Below are 18,217 nucleotides of genomic sequence, written 5' to 3'. Positions count from 1 at the left end.
TGTGGCATGCTGGCATGGCCGCCCTGGAAGCCACATGCAGGGACCACGAAAAAAAATGGCAAAGCCACCATTCTCATGGGGCTGCCGTCGTCTCCTTTGTGCAGTCCTAGTGGGGTTGGCCGTTCCCTGGGCCACTCGGTCCCTGAAACAAGCTAGGAGAACAAGTGGCTGGAAAGAGACATCAAGGCTGTCTTGCAAGTTAGAATTCTGCAACTATTTATGAAGGCAGACACGTGCCTATGTGTACGCATGAAGTGTACGAGGGGAGGCTTGGAGCCTGCATTTCGGATTTCTTCTGTGGTAACGGGCAGCCACAGCCTTGGCTGTCACTCACGGCGTCACTTTTAAAGTGTGACACCTTCACTTGGAAATCAGCAATAATTCAGTGCCAGGCATTTAAATGGCTTCTGACAGCCAGAAGGGAGGGAGGCAATTAGACGTCACGTTTGTGACAGGTGGAAAAAGGCGTTTTGTCATCTCCAAGACCCAGAGGAGGAGTCCGGCAGGTGAATTCTCCATCTCACGGCCCATGCACCCTCCATGTCCAAGCCAAAGAAGCACCTGGGAAAGGCCCCCCAGAGGGCCTCCCCTGCAGGTGCATCCATAGCCACACAGGCAATACCACAGCCAGGACACATGGAACTCCATGTTTGCCCAAGGAGGCTGGAGAAGGGACGTGGTGCAGATTCTGTCTGGCAGGTGGAGGCTGGCTGGTGTGATGGCCTAGGAGGCAGAACAGCCTGCACCCGGCTTCTAAGCAGGGGTGATTTGGAGCAAGGTGGTCACCCTCCCTGAGCCACTGACATTCTTGAATAAAACAGTGCTGGCCTTGCTCCCTGCTTCAAACACTCTGTAACCTGCTTAGAACACAGCAGGTGCCCACTGTTGTGCAACTCCGTGTTTACCCTTCCTTCTCTCTCCCCCAGCTGGTGGATGATTTAAGTTTGCAAATAAAGATACACAAAGGCTCAACATTTCCATGGGGCAAGTGGACAGCACCTTGTCCCTAAAAGAAAAAAAATTCAAAAATAGGCATCTGTAGAGTGCAAGGCAAAGATTTCTTAGACACAACCCCAAAAGCACAAGTGGCAAAAGGAAAAAAATGATTGATTGGACCTTGTCGATATTAAGAATATTTGTGCTGCAAAGACACTTGAAAGTGAGAAGTCAGCCCACAGTGTGGGAGAAAATATTGGCCATAATGGATCTGATAAGAGACTCCTACCAAGAAAGGAATACAGGTAACTCACTCTCAAAAAGACAAACAACTCAGAAACAAAGGCTCTGAGTAGCTGTTTCTCCAAAGAAAATGTGCAAGGCGCCTGTACACACCTGAGAAGATTCTCAGTGACATCAGTCATTAAGGAGACATAAATCAAAACCTCAGCAAGACGATGCTTCACACCCCCTAGGACGCCTGTAATGAAAGAGCAGACACGCAGATGCTAACGAGTGTTGGCGGGGTGTGGAGAAACAGGGCGGTTCTCCCGCTGCGGCCGGAGTGTGGGATGGTGCACCTCTTTGGAAAATGGCTTGACAGCTTCTCCTGAGATTAAGCACCCCCACCCTCACTCCCAGCTGCAGGCCACCACTGGTTTGCCTTCTGCAGCCGCAGCTTCGCCTCTTGTGGGCATTGCTCTAATGGAATCCTAGAAGATACAGCCTCTCGTGTGCGGCTCCTGTCACCTCATCCAGAGGGTAGCAGCTGTGAGAATGCCATCTCTCACATTGCCGAGTGACGATCCTTCCTATGGACACGCCCTGGTCATCCTGACCTGTGCACCACTTAAGAGGCATGTGGAGTGTAACACTTATGTCCAAGTTAACATGCAGACATTAAAAAAAAAAAAAAAAACTTGGAAAAGCACAGAGTGACAATCACAGTGGGCTGTCAGGTGAAAAAGGCATGTTCAAGAACAATATGATCTCACTTATTTCCCACATATAAATATTTAACTGTATGTGTTCACACACACACACACATACACATACATGGAAGAGACGGACCAGGAAGCTAACGGTATCCAACAGTGGTTCTCTTTGGATTACATGTAAATTTAATTTGGTTTTGCTCACCCGTGATTTTTGGCCGTGGATTTTTGTAATGCTATTTTTGCTGTGAAAATGGCAAAACCCGTTCTGTTTCACCTTTGAAGGAACCCAGGCACACCAACGGTTGTGCACAAAGAATGGTCCCTGCCAGCCTTTTCCTGGGGTGTGGACAGGCCCAGTGTGGGCCCTCTCCATGCTTGGTGCCGCCCCCTTCCTCCCTGAGAGTCTCCCTCTGCCCACCCCCTTGACCAGCCCTACAGAGAGTTCTGCAGTGGCCTGGCCAGGCTACTCACTCACTGACCCGTGCACTTGACCCGTGCACTTGACAAGTGCTCATGCTTTCCTCTTGGTAATTAAGAGTCAGTGACGTTTTAGTGTGCAGTTCATATTTTAAATGTAATTTAATTTTTTCCTAATTAAAAACTTGATAATAAGTCATTGAAAAGCTAGAACATTCTGCAAAGTAGAAAATGCCAATAAAACTCGCACCCCATTCACTCACCTTGAACTGCCAAAGGGCTCTGGGAATTGGCGAGGTTGGACTATCCAAGGAGACTTGGAGGAGGGCCTGGCGACAGGGCGGGCGTGGGGTCGGCTGCCTCTGGATCTCACGTGACACCTGCCGAGGGCTGGGGCAGCAGGGCATCCTGTGGAAGCACCCTGGAGTCAGAACTCAGAACGTGCGGTCCTACCCCCTCTCACCTGGACCAGCAGGTTCTCAAACCTCTGATACTCTCTCCTGAATCTGCTCCAAATGCTTCTTGGAGTGAAGTGGGCCGTGCACAAAGGAATGGTTAAGTAAGCAGCATATGTTTGTTTTACGTGATGTTAGTTCTTCCCACTTCCCAGGCAGACTGTGGGTGTTGAGTGAGGCAACCCCAGGGAGAGTTCTACATTAAGTGGTGTGCAGGCCAACTGTGACTGCATCACAGTGCCGGAGGGTGGATTCTTCTTAGAATTTAACTTTGTATTTATTTATTCGAAAGGCAGAGAGAGAGAGAAATCTCGCATTTGATGGTTCACTCCCCAGATGCCCACAGCAGCGGGGTTGGGAGCCAGGATCTCAATCCAGGCCTACCATGTGGGTGGCAGGGACCCAAGTCCTTGACCATCGCCTGCATATTAGCAGGAAACTGGAGTGAAAAGCAGAGCCGGGACTCAAACCCAGGCTCGCCAGTATGGGATGCAGGCATCCCACGTGTTGGTGTAGTTGCTGTACTAAATGCCTGCCACTATTTCAGTGTCTTTTAAGAAGGCAAGGGTAGGACTGGCTGCTTGGTGTAGAAGTTGAGACGGCACTGGGATGCCTGCATCCAACATCAGAGTGCCTGGGCCCCAGTTCTCAGCTCCACTCCAATTCCAGTTCCTTACTAATGTGCACCCTGGATAGGACCCATGACTTGGGTTCCTGCTTCCCATGTGGGAGACAAGGATTGAGTTCCTGACTTTGACCTGGCCCAGACTTGACTGCTGTGGGTGTTTGTTGAATGACAGAGATCTCTCTGTGATTCTGTGTACTTGTCTGTTTTGCTCTGCCTTTCAATACGTAAGTAAATAAATAAATGAAAATTTTTTAAAAAGAGGAAGAAGACCAAGTAAGACCTTGGTCTGGTAGTCAGATATTGAGCAGGGGCTAAGCTACACCTTTGCTCTTCTCGCCCACATGCCACGGGCTGTCACTGAGTAAAACCAGGAGCTGCTTGCTCCTGGGATCAGAACAGAGAACCCTGGGCCTCAGGATGAAAGATCCATCGGTCATCACACTGGCCCAAGTGTTGCCAGAACTGCAGTGCTACAAATCAGAGTCTAACTCTCAGGTCAGGAAAAGATGATTCCAGTGTAGAAAGCACTCAAGAGAATACTAATATGAACATGAACTTGAATGTACAGCAGGTACCCCGCCTGAGCTATCCTAGTAGCTCAATCGAATGCCCTACTTTAACTCGTCCCTGGGACTTGGGTGGTACCCTTCTAGGTTCAGGTGAGGTGGTGGACACGGCCGCCCTCTGTGCATTTACCATCTGTGCACCTTGTAAGTCTCCACTGGACTCCCAACCTCAGACCCCCCACTCTCCAGTCTGCCCCTCACCCAGCCAGTCAGGCTACAAGCCTTCCCCTTGTTCCAGTTCAGTTCTGTCCAACACATGTGGCAGAACCCTACTGTGCGCCAAGGTTTGTGCGAGGCTCTGGGGGAAAAGGAACAGCCACCTTACCACCTCTGCCATCAGAAGTTCACACCCCGGGAGTGTGAGTGCCCAGTCGTTTCCCGAGGGCCTACTGAGTGCCACGCAGCATCTTCAGCACCAAGGCACATGACCCGGTGGCATCCCTAAATAGTTCCATCATCTCCGCCCACTGCCGTACCCATCCTCCATCACGGTTAACACCCTCCAGATGGTGTCTCTCGCATAGTCGGAGACTCGATGTCCCATCAGCCTTTATCCCTCACCTGCTCTGTGCAAATCCCTCTCTGGATCTGGGAGAATGATTTGGTCCTACCCCCCCCTCCCTCCATTCATCTGTTCACTCCTTTATTCCCACGGCTACTCGCTCACTCGTTCAAGACCTACTTTTTGAGTTCCAGACCCTCTGTTGGGGGCCGATGGGATACTTGGACCCAGCCCGAACTCGCCACAGCTTCTTTGGCTAACAGGGCCCCTGATCACTCCTGCTGCCCCACCCACTCCCCTGGGAGTGGACGCCCAGGCCCCTTCTTTTCCCTCAGTCACTCCTCCCATTAAATCCACATGAGTCCTGCGGTTTCTCTGGGCTACCAGGTGGCTCATAAACCCCTCTCTCTGAACTCCCAAAGCAGGAGAGACCCTCCTCCTGAGGCCCCTGGGGTGGGTATGTGCGCTCTGCACCCAGACTGCATTTCCAACCAGCATTTGCCTAAGCTGGGCATAGGACTTCTGCTCCCTGGTGACTCCCGGTGGCTTCCGGGTGCCGGAGTAGAACAGAGTCCAAGTACATCCTGGGCTGAGAACTCTTGGGTAATGAGCGGTCATCAGCTTCAGCCCTGTGGTCACCCTTCTGGAGGCCCAGTGGCCTGCTCAGGGCCTGGGAGTCACACATCCGATTTCTCCCAGCCCCGCATTTAGAGTTGGAACACGTGGACTCAAGTTCTGGGTGAGAGTTCCTCCCTAAAAAGAGCCAGTTGGTCCTTCCTGCCTCATTCTGTCGTGATGAACTAGATCGTGACAGCCAGAAAGCACTGTGGCCAGTGTGTGGTACCAGACGACAGGCAGGAGTTCCAGCACCTCCTTGGCCCCACAAGGACAGTCCACGGCTGTGAGCTTACACTGGTCTCCAGGGTGGACACTGACGGGGACTTGCTGGCCATCAACCTGGTTTGCACTCAGAGGCTTGGTTTAGCAACCTTCTTGGCCAGGATAATGTTAGCGCTATGGGAATTAAGCCCTGGTTAACAGTAGTCCTAGGCTGACGACAATGCACTGATCCCTAGTGCCACTGCGTGTTAGGTGTTCTGCCCATCGGCTCTGTGGCTGGAATACCCCGTTTATAGAACAGAACCCCCATGTTCCCGAAGATAAAGAGAACTGGCAGAATGGCAACAGGCAGAGCTGGGATCGAATCCCTGGTCTGGCTGGCCCCAGAGCTGGGATCTTTCCACCTGGCTGTGCCTCCCCTTCTCACAGGGTCAGAAAGAGACGGATGGCCACAGGCGCGAGACTGCTGGTGCAAGCGGCTGGAGCATGGAGCTGGGCAGCCGACAGGTTCTAGTCCCCGGTCCTGCCTGCCCCTCCCCCAGCCGTGAGACGCCATCTCTGCCGTGAAGTTCACGCTGGTGTCCTCCTTATAGGCTGCTTCTGAGCAGAGATGAGGCCTCCCAGAGGCCTTCCTGGGGTCCTGGTGCATGCTGGTCCAGTGTAGTGGCCAACCCTCTCACCACTGCCTCTGGGGCTTTGCGGGAGCTCTTGACTCCACGCGACCCTGGGGGAGGAACTCATGGAGCACTCACAGGGGCAGGGGGAGCCCTGGGACACCTGCTGTTCCCCTCCCCCTGTCTCCCCCACCCTAGAGAGGAGGAGCCACGAGCAGAGAGGGCTGAGGACTTGAGAGGGGTGAAGAAAGAGGTGGGGCTTCCAGTGTGCCCAGGGTCACTGCCCCACTCACTGATGCCCCTCGGATGGCCAGGCTCACCATGAGATGACCCTTTTCCCTCCAGTGACTGGCGTGGCTAACTGAGGTCAAGGCAGCGTTCAGAGGCTCCAGGAAGTAAAGCCATCGTCAGCAATTGTGGTTTGGGCCCACGCTATTTTTAGAGTTATAAAAACAACAAGAGGAAGCTCATTGCCACTTAATAGCTGAGTCAGATTTAGATAAAGCACAAGCCGGGCTCTGGACCTGCCAGTGCGACAGGGTGGACTGAGGGGACCTCCTGGGTGGTCCCTGCAGGGGTCCTGTGAGGGCCTAACCACACTCCGGCTGCGGGGAGGGGACATGGGCCACCCTCGCCCATGTCACTTTGGCGTCCTCACCATGGCCTGAAAGCAGGGTTCTTGCACAGTCCTGTGCGGATGGACAGATCCAGGCCTGCTGTGGCCACACACCCCAGGCACTTCCTCAGTGAGCGACAGAACCGGCGGCCGGCCTGGGGCCTTGTGCCCGAGTCCAGGCTCATGGCGTGACTGCAGGAGCCCCTGCTCCTGCCCTTCTCTGGTCTCCAGTCAAGGGCTTGACAGCCGAGGCTGAGCAGCTGTTTCGTTTTGTTTTCCTTTTTTGTGTTTTTGTTTTTTGCTTAACCACTGCTTTCCCATGAAGAGAGAGGTTTCCTTCAGAAAAATGGTGAGAACCCAGTGCCGTAACAGACAGGAAAGTTCTCGTAGCTATCTCACAGCATCACTGGCACCCATGCCTTTAATCACTTCCTCCCCGGATCGGGAGCCCTGGCTTTTACGGCTGAGGAAAATGCTGAAAATATCTGAGGCTCCATCCGAACTGGCATCTCCTCCCGGCTTGAGGGTGGGGCGGGGCTGAGCAGCCCCGGGGAGGTGTCCCGGTTTGCCATTTAGACCTTGAATATCCAGAGAGCGAGTCCGTATGTTTTTTTGTTTAAAAATGTACAGCCCATCTGCTGGTGTTCAGAAAAGCTGGCCTCTCATTGGTGAAGAGATAAACCCCAGGGCACAGGATGCAGGTGGCAAGGGCACTGAATCACCTTGACCTGAGTTCACGGCCACCGTCATTGAAGTTCAGGCCATGGGCTGGCTGCTCTTGTCAGATCAGCCCGGTGCTGGAGTTGTCCTGTTTTGTAGATGCATGAGGTCACGGGGAGCCACTGGCTGGGGATCACACAGCTGGGAGCCTTGCCTGTGCTTCTGGGGGAAGAACCTGACAGCGGCGGTAGGCTGAGTCTGTCTGAACAGGTTGAGGGCCAGAGATCTTGGAAACTGCCTTGTGCCTGCTTGGGTCAGCAGCCCAAGCTGCCAGGCCTGTTCCAACCAGTGCAAGGCTGTGGGAGGGAGCTCCTCGGGCCCCAGCCCATGCAGCACATATGTCATGGGGCCTCCAACTCCGTGCCCCAATTGTCTTCCAGGCATAGACTGTCTTCCAGACACTGTCTGGCCTTGCTTTTCACTGTAGCCACAAGGTCCTTCCTTGGACGTGGCAATGAAACAGAGAAATGGTAATGGCTGTGTTGCCACGTTGCATCAATACCACCTCAGATGTACGTGCGAGGTCTACGTGGTAGCGACCAGTTCAGTTCCCAGTCCTGGGTCCTATTAAGTCTTGCGTTCTTGGGTAGGCCATTCACCTTTGTGTGCCTCAACACCCTCATCTGTAAAATGGGATGACATCATCTCCCTCGAAGGATGGTTGTGAGGTTAAATACGTTAGTATCTGGGCCTGTCCTACCAGCATTAGCCCTTGTGATGAGCGGGCATCCCATTGGCTGGGGAACTACGAGGGGCTGCTAGCATCATGGGAAGTTGCCAAGGAGGAAAAGGTGTGCAGTGACTCTCTGAAGTCATCCCTGTGCAGCTGGAAGCCAGGCCTGGGCTGCAGGGCTTCTCCACGTTGGCCTTTAGCTGCCGGCTACAGTTGGCCTTCTGGGGCAGAGGCTCTGATTGGGGCTCTCCAAGAGTAGCCTTGGGCCCGTCCGTCTTGGTCATCTCCCTGGCTTGGGTGTCAGCTCCCAGGTCTACTTGCAGCCCATCCCAGACTCACTGCTCTGCCTGGGCTCTGACCAGGACCTGTCGGTCCTGACTGTAAAACCAGTGGCCCCTTCCTTGAGTGGGACTGTTACGAGCGCCTTCTTCCAGGAGCTGTGCCCAGTTCTCCTTGGGACTTCCAGAAGGACCCTCTGGGGAAGGGATATCTTCTCCCATCAGGGATCTATCCATTGTCCCTTCAGCACGATGGGGTAACAGTGCCCATGACAGGAATGAGCAGGGTCACCCCTGGCTACAGTTACTGGTGCTTCCCTCTGCACTCCTTCTGCCAGCCTCGCTGGTGTCCCCGTCCAGGAAACTGAGCCCTGCCTCTCTGCTATTTTCTGTTGCTGGTACATTCAGCTCACTGTAAGACCTGGAGTTGGGACACACAGACCGTGGAGTCAGCCAGATCAGTGCCGTCTTTGTATTCATGTAAGAGGAGCCAGCTCAACTCGAGGAGGCACCATCTTGCTCTGGATAGGAACACACAAGGGAAGGCGTGGGAGTGGAGACCACGGTCCAGAGTGGGTCTCTAGGACAGGAGTCCCGGCTCTGCCACTCGCCAGCTCGGGGAAGAGATGGAAGCTGTCTTTGCCCCAGCTCCCCCCCTCTAGGACAAGAGGGTGAATAGCATCTGCCTCCTGGGGACTTGGCACGTGAAGAGCGCTTAGCACTCCGTGCCCAGCCTCAGTGAGCACTCAGGAAACCCGAGAGATCACGCATCTGTGGATAGCGCCTGACTCCTGCCTGGCACACATCAGACATCGGATACACGCAGACTCCCCCTTTCCTTTCGAGGCCTGTCTGCTTTATCTCAAAAATGGGGGCTAGCTATGGCGAGCTCACACTGCCGCTCTGAGAACTGCGTGAAGCCCAGCAGGCCCAGCTCCTGGTGGAGGAGGAGCCGGCAGAGGCCAACAGATGCTGATAGGTGGCTGATGGCAATGCTGTGCTCGTTAGAGGCCAGGGGAACCCCTCACTGAAGACGCATTCATTGCTCATAGAACTAGAACCTTCCACTCTCCCTGGTGGCCCAGCCCAGCATCCAGACACACCCCGGAGCCCAGCTGGCTGAACCCGCGGGCTGGCTCACATCTTGCAAGGTTTCTCCACTTTGGTTAAGTTGCTCCGGTCCCTTATTTTATTTATTTTTTATTTCTGTATCTGTAAAATAAGACAATAAGAGATGGCGGCGTATGTGTTGCTGGGAGGATGAGATGCGTGACATCTCAGTCCTCCGTCCACGGTCGTCGTCGTTCTGTTGTAGAGCCTGCAGCACTGGGGGCAGCAGTGGCCCCGTTATTACCACCGCTGCCGCCCGTGCTGCCCCTGATTCCACACTGCAGCGGGAGTGCCCTGGCCCCATACGCGGGTCAGGACCCATCAGCTCATCTGCCTCGCCCAGGGCAGAGGCCTGGATTCTGCCAGGCAGAGCTGGACCTCCTAGTCCTGGCTCCAGTGCGTAGACTCTGAGAAAGGAAATGCTCCCAGCACTCTGGCCTTTGAACACGGATGTGTGCTGGCCCCACTGCTGGCCCAGCTCACTGTCTCTCTCTCTCTCTCTTTTTTTTTTTTTTTTTTTTTTTTTTTTTGAGAATCAGAGTTACAGAGAGAGGGAGAGACAGTGGTTCACTCCCCCAAATGGCCACAATGACTGGAGCTGGGCTGATTTGAAACCAGGAGCCAGGAGCTTCTTCTGGGTCTCCCATGTGGGCGCAGGGGCCCAAGTGCCCGGGCCATCTCCCACTGCTTTCCCAGGCCATAGCAGAGAGCTGGATCAGAAGAGGAACAGCCAGGACTAGAACCGTCATCCATATGGGATGCTGGTGCCACAGGTGGAGGCTTAACCCACTGTGCCAGAGCGCCAGCCCCCAGCTCACTTCTCAATGGCTATGTTACCAGCATCTCTTTGAAAATCAAACTCTCTCTTACCTGACCAGGGAACTTTGATGCTTAGGGAGCGCCCAGGAGGTGGTAGTGCCGAGTTGGCAGAGTTCTGTTCCCAGAGGATTGCTCTAACCCATCAGCCTTTTGTCTCCATACACAACTCCGGCTGAAGGTTGCCTTGTCCACGCCCTCACTTCACAGACAGCGTTCAGGGTCACACAGCGTGTGGGGTGGCTATTGATCAGTGCTCACCACCCACATGTGGGCATCCCCAGGCACACTCTGCAACTCCCAAGCGTGGGGGCGGCCTGCAGGTCTCCGAGGTGAGCAGTGGAAGGAGCTGGTGCAGACCATCCGCCCTGAGCCTGCCTTCTCTTCCAGGGAGGCTCCGCCCTCTCCCCGGCCGCCGTCATCAGCCCCGAGAAGGCTCAGCTGCAGACCACAGCCTTGGCAAAGGAGGTTGGCTGTCCCAGCTCATCCAGCCAAGAGGTGGTGTCCTGCCTCCGCCAGAAGCCTGCCAGCGTCCTCAATGACGCCCAGACCAAGGTAGGTGCCCGTATGTGGAGACCCAGGGCCCAGGAAGGAGATGGGATCCTCTGGCCCCTCCGCTGGCTGCCGAGCAGCAGGGCTACAGTGCACATTCCCTGGCCGCAGGTACCGTGGTGCCCACGGACTGTTGGTCACGGCATCATACTAAGGTAGACAGCTCTGTGACCCTCAGGCTTGTCATCTATGAAATGGGAATGAGGAAACAGACCTCACAGAGGAGGGGGCTAGCACCGCCACACGTGTGGAGGGCCCTGCCCTGTGCCGGGACCCCAGGGGCTCTGGGTCAGGTCCCAGCAGCACGCACTGAGGGCTGTGCACGTGGCTTCCCAGGTAGGCAGTGGCCCCTGTCCCTCACCAGGGAGCTGTGTGCCCCTTTCCAGCCTACGGTGACCTTGTTCCCAGCCCGAGTCTCCAGCTGACCCTGACACTCTCAGGGATAATTCGTCTCGGCTAAGGGTTTGAGTGCATCTGGACTCACAGACGGGGTGCAGGCTTCATCCTCAGCTCACCCAGCCCAGGTGGGCTCACCTGACAGTGACTAAAGCTGATTCATTTCCTCTGTCAGTGCCACCACCTCCTCCTCCACCTCTGTCTCCCCTGCCCTCCCCACCCCTCCCTGGGGCTCTGCTGTGACCTTGGTAGGGCAGCTGCAGCAAGCGCTCCTGGGGACCAACCATGGCCAAGGGCGAGATGCACCTCCCAGCCCCTCAGTGCCCTGGCTGCCTGCTCCCATCGTGTGAACGTTGCTTCCAGTACAGCCCACGTGCGTGACATTGGCATACGTCTGGCCAAGACCTCAGGAAGCAAAGCAATGCAACTGGGTATTCCAGTGCCATTGCTCTAAAGGGCAAGATTCATACAAATAACACCATCCCTTTGAATCCACCACAGCTCCTGGCCGTGAGCGGGCCTTTCCACTACTGGGGTCCCGTGGTGGACGGCCAGTACCTGCGCGAGGCTCCAGCCAGAGCGCTGCAGAGGCCTGCACGGGCCAAGGTGGATCTGCTGGTCGGGAGCTCTCAGGACGACGGGCTGATCAACAGAGCCAAAGCTGTGAAGGTAGGTAGGGAGGGGCCGTGAGTGTCTACAGCTGGGTGTGTCTCTGGGGCTCTGGGCATCCAAATCCTACTCTGGCCAAGCATCATGGACGTGCTTGCCTATTTACACCAAGGGCTACTGACAATGTCCCAGGCCTATAGGCTGCAGGGCGCTGGGTGGGGTCCTGGAGTTGGAAGCTCAGGAATTAGACGCTATAGGGTCCTGAGCAGCATAGATCCAGCCGCAGGTAACAGCTGTGAATGGATTGTAGTGCACTGCAGGCTCCCCAGCACCTGTGGGCTCCACGTGGGGGCTCCCAGGCTCTGGGCAGTTGCGGACCTCAGTTCCACGAGGGAGGTGGGTGCAGGGGCCCAACGCCAGCCCTCCAAGTCGGTTTCCTCACCCAGGCTAAGCCTGTGGGAGGCACCTGGCAGAAACACAGCTCCGGGCAGCATGGCGGGAGGCCCGCAAGCGGGAGTTTGCACCTGGAGGTGTTTTACCTGCTTGAGCACACAGTTCCTGCTCGGGGATGGGAGTCACAGCCGCCTGCCAGGACTTACCCTGGAGGAAGGCCAGCGTGTGTCCTCTGTGCTGCCCCAGGCTGCCTTGGACAAGCTGCTCATGACCAAAGCAGGCCCTGCAGGTGGTCAGACTGGGGTGGAGGTGCGTCACAGGTGAAACCCAGGGAGAGGCCTCCTGTGGCAGGGTAGAAGGGCCCTCTCCCACCTGCGCACATGCACCTCGTGGGTCTCCGTCAGCTCTGCTGGGTAAGGCGGCGTAACCAGCATGGTTAGAAGACGTTACCACGGCCAAACAGGACCCTGTATTCCTGTGGATTGTTCCGTTTCCTTCCGGTAATGTATCTCACCTTGGGGACATCTGTCTTCCAGCTGTGAAAGCTGCAGTTTTATGTGCTAGATGTACAGGGGCTTTTATCACAGCATCAATTATCGTGGCAAAGAGTTGGAAGCACCTCAAGTGTCCATTAACGGGGAAGCGGTTGGTGAAGTTAAGTTCCACACGCACCGGTAAACATTATGCAGATGCGAAGAGGCCTTGTCCTGAGGGTGTCTCCCCTTGCTGGGGGACACCTGTGACACGTGCTCAGTTGGGGGAAAAAGATGCAGAGAGACATGAAGGCAGCTTTCATATGTAAGAAAAGCAAAGCCGTCCCTACTGTGGCTTGTCAGTGCGCATATTTCCAGAAGCTTCCGTGTGACAAGACTATGGCATAGAAAGAGAGACGGTGAGCAGCTAGCTTCTGCTACTGAGGAGGTGTGAGAGGGTAGCGTGGAGTAATTACTACAAGTGCTATAAATGATCGCAGCTTCCCTGGGCCACACCGTTTCTCAGCAGTGTCTTCTGGAATCTCCCAACTCTGTCCTGAATCTCTGAGCCATTCCAGCCAACAGCTGAGTTCCAGGACCAGGAGTCCCCACCTAACACTGCATTTCCCCTCTGTCAGTGAGCCTCCCTGACCTTAGTGCTCCAAACTGCAGAACTTTCTGAGCGTCCGTGTGATGCCACAGGTAGAAGATTGCACGCCGTGACGTTCTGGCTCCTAGGTTCTCACGCTCCCTAATCCAGAACGGACAGCTCCTTCCAGCCCCGGGCTCCACCCCTTCTAGCATGTTCTCCCACACTCTTCCTCATCTCCAAAAGCAGCAGCTTGTCCTGCAGGCCCAGTTCAACGGCAAAAGCCATTCTCTGCTCCCTCATGTCCGGTTAACATTCCATCAGCAAATCCAGCGGCTCTTTGAAAGATCCAGGACCCAACCATTGTCCCCAGTCTTCTGCCCCCATCCTGAGCCAGCACTGGCTTCTCCATGATGTCCGATGACCTGCTTCCTTCTCTCCCCCTTATAATCGAGGGAAAACCCCATAGCCTGAGCAGATCCCTCGCAGGAGAAGTCCCAACACCAACTACTCCTAGCACCGCAGTGGCTCTGTGCCCCGCGGGTCAGAGCTGCAGAGCCTGTGGTCACTCCCAGAGTCCTATGGTGTGGCTCCCGTTGGCTCCCTCCCTCGCCTTCTGCCGCTGCCCCAGCTCTCTGCACTTCTGCCCTGCTGCTCAGGCCCTCGGTCTTCCTCAGATAGGAGCGCCGAGCTCACCTCCACCTTGGTCTTGGCATGTGCCGTTTCCTCAGAAGTGTTCTTCCCCAGGTAATAGCTCACTACCACGTCTCCGTTAGGGCCCACTTGTCATAGAGACCTTGCTTGACCACGCTGATGGACCATCAGGGCTTAGCCCTGCCCCTGGCTCCTTATCCTCTCCCAGTCATCCAGTTCCACATACAATGTGTCGGGAGACTCGTGCCTCCTGTCCTGTGGCATGTTTACTTGCCTGTTGTCTTTCTCCCCAGCTAGAATGTGCATCCACGAGCACTGAGACTACGATGTCTTGGGTGCCTGGGAAAATGTCTGGTGCATAGTAGGTGTACAAACGCACATCAGGTCGAATGAACGAACTTAGAACTGACTACGTGTACGTAGGTCCCAGCCCAGGAGTCTTCACTGGAATAACTCACCCTTACCACAGGCCTAAGGGCAGGGGTCGTTATGACTGCTGTGCAGGTGGGAAGTCCGGCCAGAGAGAACCAAAGTGGAAATCCAGGTCTGTCTGAGTGCAGAGGCATCCTCTGGCCCTCGCAGCCCTGGGAGAAGCCAGGTTCGCCTCCACGAGCCTTCAGTCCACCCACAGAGGTGTGCGGTGTGCAAGTGTAGGTGAGCGCAGCTAGCAGAAGGCTCCCATGTGCAAGCGCTCTACAGCGTGTCCTCACCCTCACTGCACGCCAACCCAGGCCAGGAGGCAGGGAGCCGTGCACCACTGTTGGCCGCCAGTGCACTGAGTGTGGAAGGCTTAGCAAGGTTCATGGATTGCTGTGACCTCTGACTCCAAATGGGGTTCTTTACCCATGAGCCTGTTCTTCACTATGACTCTAGAGCAGACATGGGAGAGGCACCAGCACAATTATCACTTGGAGCAGTCCTCAGGATCCTGCCCGACACAGAGCTGCAGGAGCGAGTGTGGACACCGGGGCTACCAGCTGCTATCTCGCACAGGGTTGAAGCCCCTCAATTACAGACCATCCTGCCCACGCATGCCCTCTGGTTACCCCCACCTCTGCTTTCCCCAGGCCTCGCCTTCACTTAGAGTGGGTTTTGTGTGGTTCTCGATTTGCCCCAGAAAGTTCCATAGCACCTGGGACCAACCACTGTTAGCTGAGGGGGACCCCGGGATGGACCAGGAGTTCCTAAGGACTCGATGCTGGCAACTCCTCCTCCTCCTCCTCCTCACCTTCCTCTGTTCCCTGACTTCCTCCTGCAGCCTCCTGCCTGTCTGGGGCCGAGAGGCAGGGCACGCCACTCCCCACAGCCGCCAAGGCAGGATGGCAAGGCTGCTTCTCGAACACCCAGACGGGCTTGTTCAGCCACCTAGCAGCTGCAAGGCGCTGCCTCTGCGCCAGATGCAGGGAGAGGTGTTTGGGACATAAATACCAGCCTCCTCCTCCCCTCAAGGAGTTCACAGTCAGGCAAGGAAACAGGGAGTGGACAAGGCCAACAGTCAAGGTACAGTTGGCCCCCACGCTGCAAAGAGACGGACACGCTGTGCCAGAACCTTGGGAGTCAGTGGCAGCATTGCCAGCCAGGGTGACATCTTGTGCAAGTCCCTGACCCGGACCCTCCCACCACCACCACCGGCCCACAGAGCAGGGAGATGCCCCTGGATGGTAGTCAGGTCATTCAAGTTCCCCAGAGTCCATGCCTCAGTTTCCCTCTCTGTAAAATTGGGAGGTGATTAGTAAATATTCTCATAGAGATGGCCAGAGGATTCTAATGCACACCAGTATCTGGAAACCAGTTCAGCTTGCCCAAATGTGAGTTTTTCCACTTCCTTAATTTCAGTAGTAGGAGTAGTGTCCACAGCTATTGTCCCTGATCCAAAGCCGTAGCCCAGGGTAAGTAGGAACACAGAATGTGCCATCCCCGAGTCACCTCGCCTGACCTGAGACCGAGTTTCCAAATCGTAGCAGGCACACACACACACCCCTCCTCCTGGTGCCAGCCCTGCGGCTGTGCCAGCCAGAGCCCAGTGAGCACACACAGCCCAGCTGCTCAGAGGGTCAGGAGCCTCCTGCTCCACGTTCAGCTCCCGGCACCACCCATCACCTTGGCAGAGACCCACAAAATCCCTGCAGAGACCCTCACCCAGCTCCCACGACAGGCCAGCCAGGGCCCCACCCAGCCAGCACACCCAGCAGAGTTAGTAACATACCCGCTTGCCTGGGGAAGGCTGCGTTCGCGGAGACCGATCTTAGTTCCTGAAGGAGCCACTCGCTATTGAAATTCTTCATCAGCCGCGCGGTGGGGAATGTTTCCCCCTCTTCGCTCTCTCCCTCCCTTGTGAAATTGACAGTCTGCCTACATTAGCCGGGCACTCATTTGCATGATCAAAAGCAGATTCGTTCCAAGATGCGCGGTCTGCCTTCCCCTCCAAGCACAGGCATCTCCAAGGAAGCCCAAGAGATCAGAAGCTGGGCTCTGCCACCGACTGTGCCCCGAGCTTAGCCAGGGACTGGCCTTGGCCGGGAGCAGGTGCAGTGGGGGCCCTGGGGGAGGGGCAGCCCGTCTGAGAGTTGGAAAGCAGCACCTGGCAGCCCGAGGCGCTGGCCCTGGCACAAGCCCCAGCACGGGAACGCGGAGCCTTTGGTGACAGATTACAGTAAGAGAGGCACGAGGGAGGCTCCCGTGTGTGTGTGATTTCCTGAAAAGCGGCGCTGCAGCGCCCAATCCCGGCACTTGGGGAGGTGGCTGGGTGTTGGGCTCTGGAGCCAGGGCGGCCGGGGCCGTGGAATCAGAACTGCCGGGCAATTGGGCAAGTTGCGCTGCTCGCCTGAGCTGCCGTCTGTTCAGCCTCTGGACAGTGCATTCAGGGCTGTCAGGCAATCTCCCCCGGGGAAGGCGACAGCTCCCAGCACCCGGGGAGCCCCGTCTGCCTGGCCTGTGGCCCTGGGCTGTCCTGGCACGCACAGAACCCCCCGCACCAGTGCTGTGCCCCGGGCCCTTACCATCCGCACCTGTCGCTCGTCCAAGTCTCCCCATGGGGCTGAGACCAGGACTTGCCCTTCAGAGGAAGCTCAGGCTCAGAACTCATGGCTCATCCAGCCCAGAATATTACAAATAATATTTAATGACCACCATGGCATCAATCAAGATGAATGTAAGTCAGACTGGATTCAGGAGTATACCTTCACTATTTATATTTCTGCTGCTTTTCAAAGAAATTGCAAGAATTCTTGTGGGTGTCTCCTGAGCACTGGGCCTGCTCTGCCCCCGTGTCCCTGACAGCCATGGTGAGCAGTGGAGCCTGGCGTCCTGCAGACGGCCAACTGCGTGAGCACACAGCCGGGGTTTGTAGAGCTGGGCTCCCTCCCAGACAAAGCCCCTGACTTGTGACCTTGTGAACTCGGGCTGCTAGGTGCTGCTTTCCAACTCTCAGACGGGCTGCTCCTCCCCCAGGGGCCCCACTGGTCTCCTGGAAGAGGCAGACATGGAACTGAGTAAATTAGGGCTTTAGGAGTCTCACAAGGGTCCCAAGGAAACCCAAAGCAAGGTCATGACAGAGAGCGCACTTCAGGGCGTGCTTTGTAGAGGAGCTGAGTTTTGGATTGGGACCTGTATGTTCACGAGGAGATCCAGGTGAGGAGCTGACCTTGGCCATATGGGGGACCTGGGAAGGCTGGGGACCGTGAGGCCAGGTAGGAGCGGAAGGCAAAGGCATTGAGGAGATGGGTTATATTGGCTCTCAGAGGCCATCAGAAGAATGATTTCTGCCTCTCACAATGGGAAGTTATTGGATAGTTTAAGCGAGGATGGGATTATATTGATTTGCCTTTTTTTTTTTTTTTTAACAAAAGCCATTCTGGAAGCTGTATGGAGTCTTGACTAGGGGTGGTAGCAAGTGAAGTGGAGACCAGACTGCTCTCTGTTGCAGAAGCCAGGGAGCAAGAGAGAGATTTAAAGTAGGGCTGAGACACACTAGCAGAGACGGTAAGATCTGGGATTGGCAGGTGGGTCTGATTCTTGGGATTCAGGGAGAGGACAGGGCCGAAGAGAGAGATTTGGGAGAAAACCAGGAAAACTTGATGTCACAAAAGGTGAGAAAAACAAGGGCTTCCCAGAGGAAGCAGAGGTCAAGGGTCAGATGTCCCTGGCCCTGCCAAGGTGGGTCATGGGAGTCCCTGACGAGGGCCCCTCGGTGGAGGGAGGAGAGAGAGGCTGTCAGAGCAGCGGGCAAGGGCAGAAGTGGTCACTGCCCCTGCCAAACCCGCCCCGTCTCCACCGTACGGCCGTCTCCACTGCACGCAGATGGTCAGCGCGTGCCCATGTCACACTTGGCACAGTCCCGAGTCGGCCTCTCCAACCTCGCCAGGCTCCAGTCCTTGGCGAGAACTGTATCACGTTCACTTCGGAGCCTTGGGTCCTGGCCGACTGTCGGTCAGTCTCAATTC

General features: G+C 55.7%; 1 protein-coding gene across 1 annotated transcript in view; it reads left to right on the top strand.

Annotated features, from left to right (window-relative positions):
• TG (thyroglobulin) overlaps nucleotides 1-18,217 on the top strand; it is a 231,540-nt gene that overhangs the window by 188,212 nt on the left and 25,111 nt on the right. Inside the window, exons 43-44 of the mRNA XM_062189445.1 lie at nucleotides 10,500-10,664; nucleotides 11,559-11,726. Of these exons, the coding sequence (XP_062045429.1) occupies nucleotides 10,500-10,664; nucleotides 11,559-11,726 (333 nt within the window). The remainder of the gene's footprint in view (nucleotides 1-10,499; nucleotides 10,665-11,558; nucleotides 11,727-18,217) is intronic.

This window comes from Lepus europaeus, chromosome 4, assembly GCF_033115175.1.
Source record: "Lepus europaeus isolate LE1 chromosome 4, mLepTim1.pri, whole genome shotgun sequence".
Lineage (NCBI taxonomy): Eukaryota > Metazoa > Chordata > Mammalia > Lagomorpha > Leporidae > Lepus > Lepus europaeus.
The sequence above is the reverse complement of the archived record's forward strand: the minus strand, read 5'-3'. Positions and strand labels throughout refer to the sequence as shown.